Here is a 15,661-nt window from a genome sequence, read left to right on the forward strand (position 1 = left end):
AAAATACATGAGAAAGAAAAGAAGAAAAGAGAAAAAGCATGTAAAGTGAACTCAATGTAAAAAGGAAAAAGGGAAGAAGTTGGGAATGAATGACATTGGTTAAAAAGAGAATATGCTTGAACTTTGAATGATAATTTAAACTCTCTTAACTCAAGGATTTTGTATTCCAGAAAAAACCAATTTTTCTTGGTAGCCCAACCACATTACAAGCCTTGGAAAAAGTCCTTGTGATAACATTTGCATGTAAAGATTTTGATTGTTTTAGATGAATGACAATATTGATTTATGTGACATGTGAACAGTAGAGAGTAGACTGACCTCCTAAACACTTGAGAGATTGAGTGAAACACTTAGTGAGAATTGTTAAATCCATGTTTACATCTATGCTTAGTTGATTGATCATTCATGAACAAAACATCTGTTGGAAAAAGATTGATTATGTGAACTAAATTGGATTGAAAGCATGCATGCATCTTTATAGGATTCTACTGAAATTTGGATTGTATGATAACTTGTGGGAAAAAGGAATTTTGAAGAATGTGAATTATTTGATGAAGAAGTGGAAAGCCAAGTTTTGTCTTGTTTGCTTGAGGACAAGCAAAGTTCTAAGTTTGGGATTGTGATAACGATCTAAAAACTGTTATTTTCATACTTAAATTTGATATCAAAACACACCCTTTATGGCTTAGAATGAGCTTTAAATCAAGTAAAACACTTAGTTGTGTCTTGTGAGAGTCAAAAGTTGGTTTTAGAAATATTATGCTTGTTTTACATTGTTTTACATTGTTTTACAGGGTTTTAAGGTGAATTGAAGATGGAAGTGAAGTAAGGTGGACTTAGACCCATGAAAGAAGGAGAAAAATGATGAAAAGAAGGGTCAAGTGAGTCGCTGAGCGCTCAGAGTGATTAAAGGGAAACCGCTCAGCGGCAAAACTAACCGCTGAGCGGTGAACTAAGGCGCCTGGGCGGTTGTCTGTTTTTATTAGCTAGATTCTATAATCTTTCTGTTATCTTTTTGGGCTTATATAAAGCCCCAGTGTGAATCAAAACATATTCTTTTGGCAGAGAGAGAATCCAGAGCTATTCCACACACCTTGGAGGAGGTTCCTTGAATGCTTAGGCTTCAATCTACCAAGTTTAGGGTTATTTCTTCCATTCTTTCGTCATATTTCATCTAGTTTCACCATGATTATGGTGAACTAAACCCTTTGTTGTTGGGGAACAATGTAATATTTTGAAACTCTCATTTATCCAAATTCTTATTTATTTCATATGCTTGTCATATACTTGTTTATCAATTGTTGGGTTCTCATATATGCTTAATGATTTTATTGTTTAAATCATTCAGTAAAAGTGGTTTGTCTTTATTGATACGGGGACGTACGGTAATGTCATGAACTGGTGAGAAATTCCATGATTATGCTAATACTGCCTAGGGATAGGGGTAGGACGATCAATTGTATTTTGCTTCCGTTCACATTGCATTATTAGTTACTAGGGGAGGCTAGGGATAGCAAGCCAGTAATTAATAATAGGCTCTTTCCACCAAGGGATTGGGTTAAGGGTAGGCTAGAAAGTTTGCATGGCAATTGGATAAATAAGTGAAGTAAATNCCAGTAATTAATAATAGGCTCTTTCCACCAAGGGATTGGGTTAAGGGTAGGCTAGAAAGTTTGCATGGCAATTGGATAAATAAGTGAAGTAAATAAGAAAAGTAGATATATGAGAGTGGATAAGATGAAATTGTAAACCCCAACAACACCATTCATCCATAGTTTTCCCTTGTCAATTGAATCATTTGCATCTGCATGTTTAGTTTTTGTTCTTTGCATTCAACACTTAAATTTAATTATTTTCTCAAGTCTCAAGCGATTGGGTTACACGAAAGATTAGGCCTTTGAGTCCTTTAGGAAGAACGATATCGGGTTTACCAATTATATTACTTGATAACGATCTGGTACACTTGTCAGTGGCTTAAAAGTATCACTCGTAGTGTGGAAAATCATTCAGTATTTTACCATCACTCAAATGTCGAGTCTATCTATTTGGAAGTATATGTTTATGATATTGTGCTTATAGATAGTGATCACCATGGCATCTCATAGGTAAAGCAACAATTTTGTCATTACTTTCAAACCAAAAACCTTGGCAAACTTAAATACATTTTTGGGGATTGAGGTAACACAATCCAACAATGGAATTGTTATTTCTCAAAGGAAATATGCATTAGATATTTTGGACAAAACTGGGCTAATAAATTCAAAGTCTATTGACACACCCATGGATCCCAATGCCAAAATCCTACCTAATCAGAGGCAGACCCTCCTTTGTAGTCAATGTGGTGAGTCAATTTCTTAATTTTCTATATGTTGATCATTGGAATGTTGTGATTTGTATATTGAAGTACATTAAAGGTTCGCTCAAAAAAGGTTTGATATATTGACACAATAATCACACTAAGGTTATATGTTATTTAGATGTTGATTGGACAGACTCTCCTTTTGACAGGAGATCCACTTCCAAAGATTGTGTCTTCATTGGAAATAATTTACTCTTAGAAGAATAAGAAACAAAATGTTGTAGCAAGATCTAGCGTGGAAATAGAATATAAAGCTATGACCTTAGGTACTTGTGACCTTATTTGGCTTACATAGTTACTTAAAAAATTGCATTTTCGAGAGATCACTCAAATAACATTTATATGTAATCATCAAGTTGTTCTTTTTATTAGCTCAAATCTCATCTTTTATGAAAGGATCAAACATATCGAGATTAATTGTTATTTTATTCAAAAAAAGATTGTATCGGAAAATATCGAGATTGATTTTGTTAATTCTAATGATCAACTAGCATATACTTTTACTAAATCATTGCGGAACCTTATTATATTTGTAACAAGTCTAGTATATAAAATTTATATTCATGGTCTGTGGAGGAGTTTTAGATGTAACAGGCTTAGGCCCATCTCTATGTATTTTCTTATTTTGAAACCACATATAGAATGCCATGTGCTCTTGAATGGTGTATATGAAACTAATTTTGAAACTTGGTAAACAAATCTCATAAAATATATACAATATTGTCACCAGAACGGTGAATTCTGCAAGTCAACCACAATTCTGCATATTATAGATTGGTGCACATTCCTAACCTTCCAAATCCCCATAGAAATGGACAGTATCGTTCAATTTGGTAATAGACATAAACTCTGAGAAACAGAGATATGTGATCGCATTACAATATCAACATGTAAAATTCAGCTGCAATCCCTGTATTCCACAGATAAACATGACTGCAAGAAGTTTATACTAGCTGCAGACACCTATAGGATTTGCATTCTTGATTATCCAAGGATGCTCCATTATCCTCTGAAGAGAGAGCCTTCGTGAAGAGTCTTTTACCAGAAGCTGCATCAATTTACTGATTGCGGTAAGAAGAAGGACCAATTGACCAAATCTTCTCTGAAAGTGTAGATATGAACTTACCCGACTAATAAGATGTTTGGCTTCTGAAGAAACATAAGGAGTAGAGGGGAAACTCAAGTCAACCTTCATTATCCTACACAAACCTAAAACATTACATATGCATAGCAAAAATGACATTTATTTTAACTACAGTATATAAAAGTCTCTTGCAATTCCACACCTTTTGAAGGTATCAACTTGACTATCAGCCTCAAATGGCGGAGCACCATAAAGGAATTCATAGCAAAGGATACCTAAAGTCCAGTTATCAACTGCATAATCATGAGCTTTGTTTTCTACCATTTCGGGTGCTAAATAATCCAAGGTTCCACACATGGTATGCCTTTTGCTTCTAGACTGTACTGACCAACCAAAGTCTGCAATCTTAAGACGACCCTGNGACCAAGCCAATATCAAATTAATTGTTAAAGTTCCNTACANCTNAAACATAATTGGTTCCAACTAGTTACCAAAAGGTTTCATCACATATCTACAATTAGGAACATTCTCATCGTAAGTTTGCTTTCCTTCTTTTTCATCTCGTTTTGAATGGGAGAAAATGTAGCATGGAAAGGGAATGAAGAAAGAAAAAAAATAACATCGAATATGGTGAAACTTAAATTGTTTAAAAAAATCCCGAGGAGGGGTAAGAAATGATAGAAATGAAATGCAAATATGTAGTATACTCATAATTATGTAAGTCACTGGATTTCTGAGCTGTGGCCCTAAGTTGATGCCAAGTAAAACAAAAAAAAAAAAACAGACATTACTAGCATGGGCAAAAGGAATGTAAAATGAGGCTAAAAGAAGAGAAAGCACACCTCATGATCAAGCAACAAATTTTCAGGCTTGATATCCCTGTGAATAACATGCTTATCGTGACAATACGCCAATGCCTTTGTGAGGCTTAAAATATACTATAAAAGTATCAAATGTAATAAAGTTACAAGTTGACATATTGAACATAATGCAAAAGTGCAAAAGACTTGCTTTAAGACAGTATATGAACAGGCATAAAATATAACGTAAACCCTCTTAAGAATCTTTTTTTCTGATCAATTTCACTCAAATTCTTTATAGTTACCATATTTCACAGGATGTCAACACATAATAACTAGCATATCATAACTTTATAGTATTTAATTAATTTTAAAGAACAGTTCTGTTCCGTTCCCATCCCATCTCTCCAGTTATTTAATTAATTTTCTCAAAAATACATTATGTCTTCTTTCAGTTCCCATTTTTCCTTCTCATGTCAAAACCCAATGATCTAGCACAATGCCTAGAGCCAAAGAAAATGTTCATCATTCAGCCACTACGCGAAAATAAGAAAGGACTACCGTGGCAGCTTGTTGCTCGCTGAAATGCCCTTTTCTGCTAAGCTCCTTGTAAAGCTCTCCATTGTGAGCATATTCCAGAATCAAAAAGACGTTCTCGGAGTCATGAAACCAGCCATACAGACGAAGTACGTTCGGATGCTTCAGACTGAACTGAATCTCCATCTCCCTCCTCAGTTGATGATGGATTTTGTACTTCTCTAATTGCTCCTTAGAAATAACCTTCAATGCAACAACAAATTTGCTCTGCAAAAGCCAAACAAATAAAAATAACAATAATTAAACAAATCCCTTCAGCGATTTCCGTCGAATTTCAAAATTCCAAGTTTCCGAAAACCTAAAACAAGTTGGCTATTTGAAATTTCTTTTGAAGAAATTGAAACCTCGCGTTCTCTGGCAACGTAGACTCTGCCGAATTTGCCTTTTCCAAGAGGCTTTCCGATTTCGAAGTCACTGATGCACCATTGTCTTTCCGAGTTTTCTCCCATTTTCTGATGCGATGAATGTTTTCAGAATTTGAATTCGTTCGAAGCCGCGTAACTTCAACCCCACCGTTTAGTATTTGTTAAGAGCAACCATTTATAGCATTATATAAGGGTAAAACGGTAAAATACAATAAAGAGAATAAAGATAAAATAGTTTTAAAATAAAAGAGTAAAATTGTGTATTTTATCAAGAAAAAAGAAAATAAAAAATAAACAAGAATAGTATCATATCAAAATGAATGTAAAAAGATTTATGATCAAAAACTATTTTATCAGTAGAGAAACTGAACTAAAAGAAATGGTAATGTCTTTTTTTTTTTCTAAATATAATCTTTAAAATAGATAAATAAAAAAAATATTCGAAGAAAGTAGCTTTCAATTAAGGCTTTCAAAGAATTTAATTTAGTAAATGTCAATTTTAATCCATAGTTCAGGTTGATGACTCAACCACTCCATAGTAGACGTTGACAACAAGACCAACGTTTGAATAACAATGTCGAATAAACAACCAGAAAAAAATAATTCTTAGAAAGGATATTAGAAGAACCAAAACATCACTGCAGGGTTAACACATAAGGGTCTCTTTGTATCGGAAGAGAAACAGCACACACAAAGATGGATCTTTTCTATACCCTATTGAGTTTCATAGCTTTTTCTCTTCTGGGTATCTTCCTAGTCTTCTGTTTCATCATGTTGACCACGATTCTGGGAAAATCCATTGGAGACCCTGATTATGCTCCTGTGAAAGGAACAGTGTTTAACCAGCTTTTCTACTTCAACAGACTCCATGACTACCAAGCTGAAATGGCCAAGACGATTCCAACTTTTCGTCTACTAGCTCCTGATCAAAGCGAGGTGTACACTGCAGACCCTAGAAATATTGAACACATACTGAAAACCAACTTTGATAAGTACTCCAAAGGCAAGTATAACCAGGATATTGTGACTGATCTTTTTGGTGAGGGGATTTTTGCAGTTGATGGTGACAAGTGGAGGCAGCAAAGGAAGCTTGCAAGCTATGAATTCTCCACAAGGGTTCTTAGAGATTTCAGTTGTTCTGTTTTTAGAAGAAATGCTGCCAAGTTGGTCAGAATTATCTCAGAACTTTCCCATCAGGGTCAAGTTTTTGATATGCAAGTGAGTGCTTATTATTTCCTAAAATCTAGTATATGATTGTGGAAGAATTGGAATTTTTTGTCTTGAATTTGTTAAGGTGCTTCAATTTGGTTCTTTTTGGAAAATTGCTTTTCACTAACACTTGTTTGAAAGTAAATGAATTGAGTTAACCAAGTATCTCAGAGCTTAGTCTTTTTATGAATGAAGAAAAGTGGACCAAATATTATATATCAAACTGTCTATATTTTTTTCTGTCAATTACTAACATCATATAATCTCTCAGTTGAAAGCAATGTTTGTTACTTTTCTAGGACATGCTAATGAGATGCACTTTGGACTCAATATTCAAAGTTGGGTTTGGAGCAGAATTGAATTGCTTGGAGGGGTCAAGCAAAGAGGGAAGCAAATTCATGAAAGCCTTTGATGAATCAAATGCTTTGATATATTGGCGCTATGTTGATCCTTTCTGGAAGCTCAAGAGGTTTCTTAACATTGGTTGTGAAGCTACCCTTAAGAGAAACATCAGAATAATAGATGGTTTTGTGCATGAAGTAATCAATACCAGAAAAGCACAATTGGCAATTCAGCAAGAATCTGTAAGCAGTAGATCAATATTCGCTTATTATGTTCTTCCCTCAAAATGGTTTCTGTTTCATTTGAATAAATAATATACGTAAAAAATTGATTGTATTTGGCATATTATAGTTTAATTTTCAAGCAATCACAGGTACAGTCTTGTTTTTACATTTTCAACCAATCAAAGTAGAAATCATCGTACATCAGAATTTTAAGGTCACTTATTACCAATGTTGCTTTGATTTTCAGAATGCTAAAGAGGACATACTATCAAGGTTTTTGATTGAGAGCAAGAAGTACAAAGAAACCATGACTGATCAGTATTTGAGAGACATCATTCTAAACTTTATGGTAGCTGGTAAAGACACAAGTGCAAACACTCTTTCATGGTTCTTCTACATGCTCTGCAAGAACCCTCTTATTGAGGAAAAGATTGTACAAGAAGTGAGAGATGTGACTTGTAGCCATGAAAGTGAGGAAAGCATAGATAAATTTGTGGCCAAAATAACAGATGACACCCTTGATAAAATGCATTATCTTCATGCAGCGTTGACAGAAACCTTGAGACTTTACCCTGCAGTTCCTGTGGTACCTTCTATGAAACTTTCTCACAAACATATAGTCTGTATCTCTAGAGAATTTCTATTATAGTACTAGTTTCATGTTTTATTTCCTTCCCATCATAGTAGAATATATACATTATTATGTGATGAGTTTTTTTAAGTGGAGAATTCATCAGATAGATATTACATAAATGAGATCTAATTTCACTCCCCATAAAAATTTAACACTATTTTTAACTAAAAACTTTAAGATAAGTCTTTTGAATCTTCAGTCATCAGGACGAACCAATTACTCTGATATCACATTTTTTTTAAGGAATTCATTAAGAGATTAAATAAATGTAATACTAAGAATCGACACAACTTTTAACCCAGATAATATGTGAATTATGAGTAATTTTCTATTAGTATTTTCAGTTCAATAAGTTATATATGTTGATTTTGATGATTGTGTTTGAGATTATTCAAATTGAAGGATGGGAGAGTGACAGAGGCGGATGATGTTCTTCCTGATGGGCACAAGCTGAAAAGGGGTGATGGAGTTTACTATATGGCCTATGGTATGGGTCGGATGTGCTCCATTTGGGGTGAAGATGCTGAGGAATTTCGTCCTGAAAGATGGCTTAACAATGGAGTTTTCGAGTCTCAATCTCCATTCAAATTCATAGCTTTCAATGTTTGTTCCTTTATATTTTCCTATAAATTGAGAAGTTTTCTTCATTCTTTACATAAGAGTCATCATTCACACTAGTAATTGACATGTTTTCCTTAAAAGGAAAGTTATCTTTAATATATAATCAATTTTGAATCTTTTATCCTTTGATTTTTGTTTTAAATTTAATTTCTAATTATATTAATATCAATTTTCTATAATAAATATGTGTATAAATTAATACAGACGAAACACTTGCTCAATTATCTTCAACATTTTTACCAAAAAAATGAAGTAATTTCTTCTTAACATTTTGAGAGATTATATAAATTAGTTTCTACGTATTGGTTCATATGTAAGTTAATCTTAATTTATGGATGAGTTAATCTTGTTTTCATTTTTTTATCTCTTTATTGGGAAGATCGATCAAATATATTCTTAAAGAAATGTCATCAACATTGTCTTTAATAAGTGAAAACAAAGTGGTGATCTTACATATATGTATTCCCATTTTGTTGTAGTGAAAGGCATGTAGTAAAGTATCTTTATTTTAATATAACCCAAAAAGTATATGTTAGGTTGATTTTTTCAATGAAATTCTTAACAATTTTGATAACATATTAGATTTTATAGACATAATTATGGATGTTTGAATCATTGCAGGCTGGACCAAGAATCTGCTTAGGGAAGGACTTTGCTTACAGGCAGATGAAAATAATAGCAATGGCTCTGGTTCATTTCTTCAAGTTCAAACTTGCAAATGGAACACAAAATGTGACATATAAGGTTATGCTTACGCTTCACATTGACAAGGGTCTTCCTCTTTGTGCAATTCCAAGGTCATGAAGAAGACATCATTTTCTGTGTTTATAACATATGAATGTTGTATATTTTCTAAACCCTTTTTTATGGTATTGGCTTGTCATATATCATGAATTTTGTTAGGTGTTTAACTTTTTGCTTGGGTTTGTAAATTTAAAGTTAGTATGCATTGTGTGTATGTATATATGGATTGCAATACAGCAAACATATTCCAATGGGAAGGATGTTGCACAAATATATGATATGAAGGTTAAAACAAAACCTTGATATGATATAATTTGATTACAAACTCTAATTTTGTGTACTTGTTCTTGTCACACAATATTTGATTTTCGTCATTAAGAAACTCCTTAAATTTATTATGATTGTCTCTTAGGCCTTTCATTAATAACATCATCTTCACCCAATGGTTGTGATATGCCTATATTAGTACCTTCTTGTCTATAATGTCCAAATGTTTCATTTATCATTGTTTTCATTGGATTTTCTTGTGACTCATCATCATTTCTAGAAATATCTTGTCTTTGCCTCTCACCATGAAGATTCCAAATAACATAATTTATGGGACACATTTAATCACTCATACGCAGAGTATCAAAACAGAACTAAAAATACATCTAGAAGGAGATGCTATTGCTTTAACCTATCTATATCTTCTCTTCCTGTTGAAACTCATGAACCAAATTTGAGAACTTTGAAATAGAACATGTAATTGCACTCAACTTCGCAAAAAGAAATAAAATTTGAACTACAATTAGCTATGGCTAAACACAGAAGATTAGTTAGAAGCATTAGTTAGTAAACTATATAAGCAAAATAGAAAACAAAGCCCGAATAAGGTATTGAGACAATTAGTCAATCTAATAAATAGAAGCTAGAAAATTAAAATCTAGAAATTTTTTGTAACACAGTAACCCAATTTCCTTAAGGCGGAACAGAAAAAACGCTACGGAGAAGTGGGAAGGGTTATAAAACGATATACCATGTAAGAAAATGAAAATGAAAGAGTTTAGTCTGATGGATTTTAGAATTGGAAAATAAATTTTATAATGGATAGATTTTTAGAGGGAGATGGGGGGCAAAGAAATTTTACAATTGGAAAAAAAAAATTAGTCTAAAACTTTTAAAGAGAAAAAAAATTAAAAAAATTAGAAAATAAAGAAAGAAAATATATTATTATTTGAAGAGGTTATAAATTTCTCTTAAAAACAATTAAAAATTTATATTATCATTGACAATTAGATAATTTAAATGAAATATTTTAAAATATGTTAACTTGATAGAATTTTTTATTATTTCTGTAAAATAATTCCCTCTAAATAAGTTTTTTTAGTGAATAAATCTGTTACTGTGAAATAAGGCATTAAATCGTTGCAAAAAGTTCAACAATGATTGTTGATAAACAAGCACCGCTACATATTTGAGGAAAGGAGGTTCTTTTCATAATTTGAAAAGAAAAATGATGGAATGTGTGGTGCACATATTGCAACAAGTCGATGATAAATATTGGATGATGTTGCATGCATCAAAGTAAAGAGTGGGAAAGAGTTGGAACTACTTCATGTTGTTACTGATCATGAAAACCAAAAAGTATTCGTCCCAAGACTAAACCGTGAGAATTAAAAAGAGAAAAAATTCTCTTAATAATTTTTTTACAATTCATTTTAAATATTATTTTTAAAATAAATTTAAACAGACTAAAAATCATTAAAATATCGGGATTTATTAAAAAGAGAAAGATCTAACATGAAAAAAATCTTCTTAATTGATGGAAACATGATAACTACATATATACGAGTAAACTCAATCATATTCTAGGAAAATGTCCTACATGTTCCTATATTCTCCACAAGATATCTATTAAAAAATTTACCATTGGGCTTTGTATGGTGATTTTTTATAATAATTATTGTATATTGTAGGACAAGAAATCACAAAAGACGATTCAACATGCTAAAGAGTGGAATGACCTTTATAATTTGGAAGACTTGAACTAGCTTATTATAAGTAATTCTTTAATGACTGAATCCTCAATACATAACTAGGAAAGAAAAAATTCAGTTGTATCATTATCATGACATCCCTCATTTTATGTTATAAAACTTTTGTTTCCTTCTTTGTTTAAAAATTTGAGTTTGAATATGCATAATATTTATTGTGAGGTTTATGAATTTGCAAAACACAAAGTGTACCGTTTCCTCCTACTTGCAATAAAATAAGTTTTAATCCTTTTATCTAGTTCATACTAATGTCTGGATACCTCTAATGTTTCAAATATATTTCAAAGAGTTAAATAGTTTATTACTTTTGTTGATAATTGTACAAGGGTAATAAATTTTTTTCTCCTTAAAAACAAATAGAACGTTACTCCTTCATCACCACACATGCTTCTTGTACCTCTCAATTCTTATTTTGCCTGTGGTGGTTAAAAATTTTAACTTTTTCCAACTACCAACCACTTCATTAATAGTCCCAACCAATATATGAATGCACCTGCACACTCCACCACTTCCAAGGAAATCAAATTCCTCTTTTTTTTTTCTTCCAATATCTGAATGCACCCTCACATCTCATCACTTTCAAGGAAATCAAATTCTTCTTCTTTTCCTTCTCCTTTCTCCTTTAAAAATAAAACAATTCAAAACAAAATCAATTAACTTTAATTAAATTAATAATAATTAATTTCATTAAATAAAACAAAATTAATTTAATTATAAATACATAATTTACTTTAAATATAATTATAATTAAAATATAATTACTTAAACTTTAAAAAGTATCTAAAAATTAATTTACAAATAAATAAATTAACAAACGACGTGGAATTTTTATTACACAAAAAAAAACCATTAAATAATGCATAATGCCATGAATATAAAATTATTTACATATCAGCATAGTGCAAACGACGTCAGTGACAAGTTAACGGAGAGGGCATTATTGCCTTAAATTAACAAATATTAGGATGTAATTGGGACAAAAAAAAACATGAAGACCCAATTGAGAATTGCATACAAATATGAAGACTAAAACATATATTTAACTAAATTTTTTCTAGGAATTGAAGTTTCTTTGAAGAAAGGGACTTTTACATCTAAAAAAAATGTACTACAAATTTGTTGAAAGAAACAGATAAATTGACCTGTAAATTAGCGAACACACTTGTTAATCTAAATGTAAAGCTAAGAAATGAAGAGGATGATGTGATTGTTGAAAAAGAATATATTATGTTGAAATTATAAAATGAACAAAAATTCATTTATTTATTATGAAATGAGTTTTATATTTTAATATTGTGAGAGAAATTAAGAGGCAAATAGTTGAAAATTAAACTAACAAAGTTGATTTAGCTATAAAAGAAGGATTCTCACTGCCACTTATTTAATTAACATATTACCCTTTACTATTTTAAAACTAAAAAGTCCAATGGCAATAATTGATTTCTTTAACTCACATATACATTATTTTCTTAGTTTTACTCATAAAATATCTGGTTGTGTTTCTTTTTTCCAATTCCATAAAGAACAAAGAGGAAAACATGATCCAGGGCACTTAAATGTTTTTTCTTAAGGTACTCTATCATACAAAAAGTGTATAAGTGTTTTTCACCCTCTTTCCAAGAAATTATTTGTTTTAAGGATGCTACTTTCAATGAGCAAATTAGCTATTTTGACGATATGCATCTCTAGGTGGAGGATTTTTGGAAAGATGAAGATTATGTGGAGTTTATATTTCCAAATATATTTTTTTAAACCACTGTTGGTGTTGGTGTCATGCTATACATTCTTCTATGTGGTGTTCCTCCATTTTGGGCAGGCCAGAAAAAAAATAGATTTAAAAATTAAAATAACACAGCATTGAGTATTTAATTTAAGGATATTATATATATATATAATATACAGTATTAGGAATTTTTTATAACTGTTGTTAAATCTAAAGACTGTAATGGCAAAAAATCACAATTTCAAATACTAAATTGTTGATTTAGTCCTCTTTTTTTTTTTTTTCTAAATCTATGGTGTTTTGATTTGAAAAAGTTAATTGGTTTGATAGAATCGGAACATGGCATAAAATGGAAGAGCTTCGTGATGACATCAAAATATTGGGAGGTATCATCTTTTATCCATTCTTTAGTTAATTACTTTATAGTCTGTCACAGAGTAGTACTAACAATAATTTTTAGACGGTTTATTTTTCATACTACCATCTTGTTTTATTCACCATAGATTATATTGAATGTAACTGTGATGTGACTTTGAAGTATGAATCTTATCCAGTTCTGGTACAAAGGATCACATTTTTTATTAAAAAAAACAAAAAAGTAATGCAAAACATAAAAACAGTTGAAATTCAAGGTTATTAATATCTACATGCAAAACATCATATGTATCTTGGAAGTCTCCCTAATTATAGAACAGCATAAAACAAAAAATGATTGTTGGAGACAATATGCTTGTGCTTTATAAATATATGCACATAATATTTAGTTTTAACTTTTAAATATAATATATCTGGTTCAATTCGTTATAAATATATGCAGTCAGAAACTGGACTTGTTAAGGAACTTGGGAGCAGACTTAGCCATTGATTATACAAAGGGGCTGCTAGAAGAGTTGGAAGAAAAAATTGATGTAGTGTACGATATAGTAGGTGAGATATTGAAACTCTGAACCTATATCTTTGTTGGGTATAATTAATATGCTGCAACAATATACAAATAGACCAAAAATAATATTGTATAAATAATTGCTTTTGTACCAGATTTTCTATAATAACATTATTGAAAACTTGTGTATGATTGATTCTAAAATCAAGGTAGAGTGAGATTGATAGAACATTAAAGGCGGTTTAAGAAAATGGGTTTTAGAATGAATAGGCCCATGAATTGAGCTTTGGTCGTCAACCCAAAAGTATTATAAAGGGGCTTCTTCCTATATCTCACAGTTTTCTTCCTATATCTCACATTTTTATTTTTATTTTTTTAAAAAAAACTTATTTATTGGCGGTTTTTTAAAACCCCTGGTAATTACCGGCGATTTTTGAAAACTTCCGATAATTATCAGTGGTTTTAAAAAATCGTTGATAATTATCGGGAATTTTCAAAATTGTCAGCAATTGTGTCGGTAATTGCAACACCTTATTTTCCAATGGATTTAGTGGATTTTGTAACTACTGGAAACGAATTTAGGGAGGGTTAAAACTTCCAGTAACATAAAAAGAATCCCTAGTAAAATTGGGTTTTTTTTAGTGATGTGGAGTTTATATTTCCAAATATATTTTTTTAAAGATAAAATAATACTATTGAAACTGAACTTGTTGAGAGAGAAAGAGTGGTAAATCAAAAACTTCCTGAAACAGAATCAAGTCAAAATTCCATCTATACAAAAAAGGTTATTCCAAGATTTACTCTTGTACAAGAGTTCAACCTGTTACCATTACAAGAGGTAAATATATTTGAACCTGTAAATCATATTTCTAGTAACCATGATGAATCTCCTTGTGATGAGTTCGTTATAGGGAATTTAGATATTCCAATTGTCCTTAGAAAAGGAACTAGAGTTATGATTAAACCTTCTTATTCTTTATCAAATTATCTATCCTTTGAATTTCTCTCCTACATATAAAACCTAAACACTACAATTGTACCTTTTTCTGTATTTGAGGCTTTACAAAAAAATTGAAACAAGCCATGAGTTTGGAAACAAAGGCATTAAAGAAGAATAATACTTGGAAGCTAGTCACTCTACCACCTAGAAATAAACCCATTGGTGGCAAAATGATTCACTCAAACATATAGAGTAGATTATTTGGGGACTTTTGCACTAGTTGCAAAAAAGAACACAGTCAGAGTTATGTTATCCTTGGAAGCAAACCATGACTTGAATATGCTGTAATTTGATGTGAAAAATGATTTTATACATGGAGATTTGATAAGGAATCTTCAAGTTGTAAGAATTTGGAGACAAATCCTCTTCAAGAAGGAGGGTACGACAAAGGACTATCTTCTGAACATGTATAAGAAGAACTTGAGGAAGAACATTTGCAATTCAAAAAATATATGACAAGGTCAAAGATCAAAACATGTCTCTTTAAATCTTATAGTGTTCCATAAAGGATGAAACTTAAAGAACATGAAGATCATAAACACAATTGAAAAATAATTTAGAAAATTAAATAAATTGTAATTTTATTTTAGTTTTACAGAATGTTAAATTTGCTAGGCAAACCAATTTGTGTTCACTCGACGACGGGCCTCGCTAGGCGAAAGTCTACATCCGTAACTTTTGTTTTCTATTATTTTTATGTGTTTTGGGCTTTAGGTTTTATTTTATAGTTTTTTGGTTTTCTTAAACTTGTGTGCCTATATACAACGTACCAAAATTAATGCAAACATTTTTTAGTCATACTATATTCATTTGCTTTCTTTGAGAGAGGATTCTTTTAGTTCTTGGATTAGAACTCTAAAGGTTAACATCTTTGTAGCAAATCTTCACCTGACTTATCAATATGTTAAATTGTGACGTCCTCATCCCTGTCTTATTCTGCATTCTTCTATGATTTATTTTTTTGTGGCTCTTAAAGATTTAAATTTAGACTAGATCGTACTCTTTCTTTGATAGGATCATATCAACATATTGAAAAAGAA

The 15,661-nt window shown here is 31.1% G+C and overlaps 2 protein-coding genes across 3 annotated transcripts; one reads left to right on the forward strand and one right to left on the reverse strand.

Annotated features, from left to right (window-relative positions):
- Positions 1 to 3,051: 3,051 nt before the first annotated feature.
- LOC106778956 (serine/threonine-protein kinase Aurora-3) lies at positions 3,052 to 5,348 on the reverse strand. Of its 2 annotated transcripts, XM_014666966.2 has the most exons (6): positions 5,185 to 5,348; positions 4,805 to 5,047; positions 4,286 to 4,381; positions 3,646 to 3,860; positions 3,486 to 3,558; positions 3,054 to 3,407 (listed from the first exon to the last, which is right to left on the reverse strand). In XM_014666966.2, exons 1-6 carry the CDS (start codon positions 5,287 to 5,289, stop codon positions 3,309 to 3,311), a joined length of 831 nt encoding a protein of 276 aa, XP_014522452.1. In that variant the 5' UTR covers positions 5,290 to 5,348; the 3' UTR covers positions 3,054 to 3,308. The 2 variants fall into 2 exon arrangements, with proteins under 2 accessions (XP_014522455.1, XP_014522452.1); XM_014666969.2 differs by lacking the exon at positions 4,286 to 4,381 and having other exon boundaries at positions 3,052 to 3,407.
- Positions 5,349 to 5,824: 476 nt separating this feature from the next.
- Positions 5,825 to 9,374, forward strand: LOC106778954 (cytochrome P450 704C1). Its single transcript, XM_014666964.2, has 5 exons — positions 5,825 to 6,423; positions 6,714 to 6,998; positions 7,228 to 7,566; positions 8,017 to 8,217; positions 8,857 to 9,374. Exons 1-5 carry the CDS (start codon positions 5,902 to 5,904, stop codon positions 9,037 to 9,039), a joined length of 1,530 nt encoding a protein of 509 aa, XP_014522450.1. The 5' UTR covers positions 5,825 to 5,901; the 3' UTR covers positions 9,040 to 9,374.
- Positions 9,375 to 15,661: the final 6,287 nt, after the last annotated feature.

Source organism: Vigna radiata, unplaced genomic scaffold (assembly GCF_000741045.1).
Source record: "Vigna radiata var. radiata cultivar VC1973A unplaced genomic scaffold, Vradiata_ver6 scaffold_298, whole genome shotgun sequence".
Lineage (NCBI taxonomy): Eukaryota > Viridiplantae > Streptophyta > Magnoliopsida > Fabales > Fabaceae > Vigna > Vigna radiata.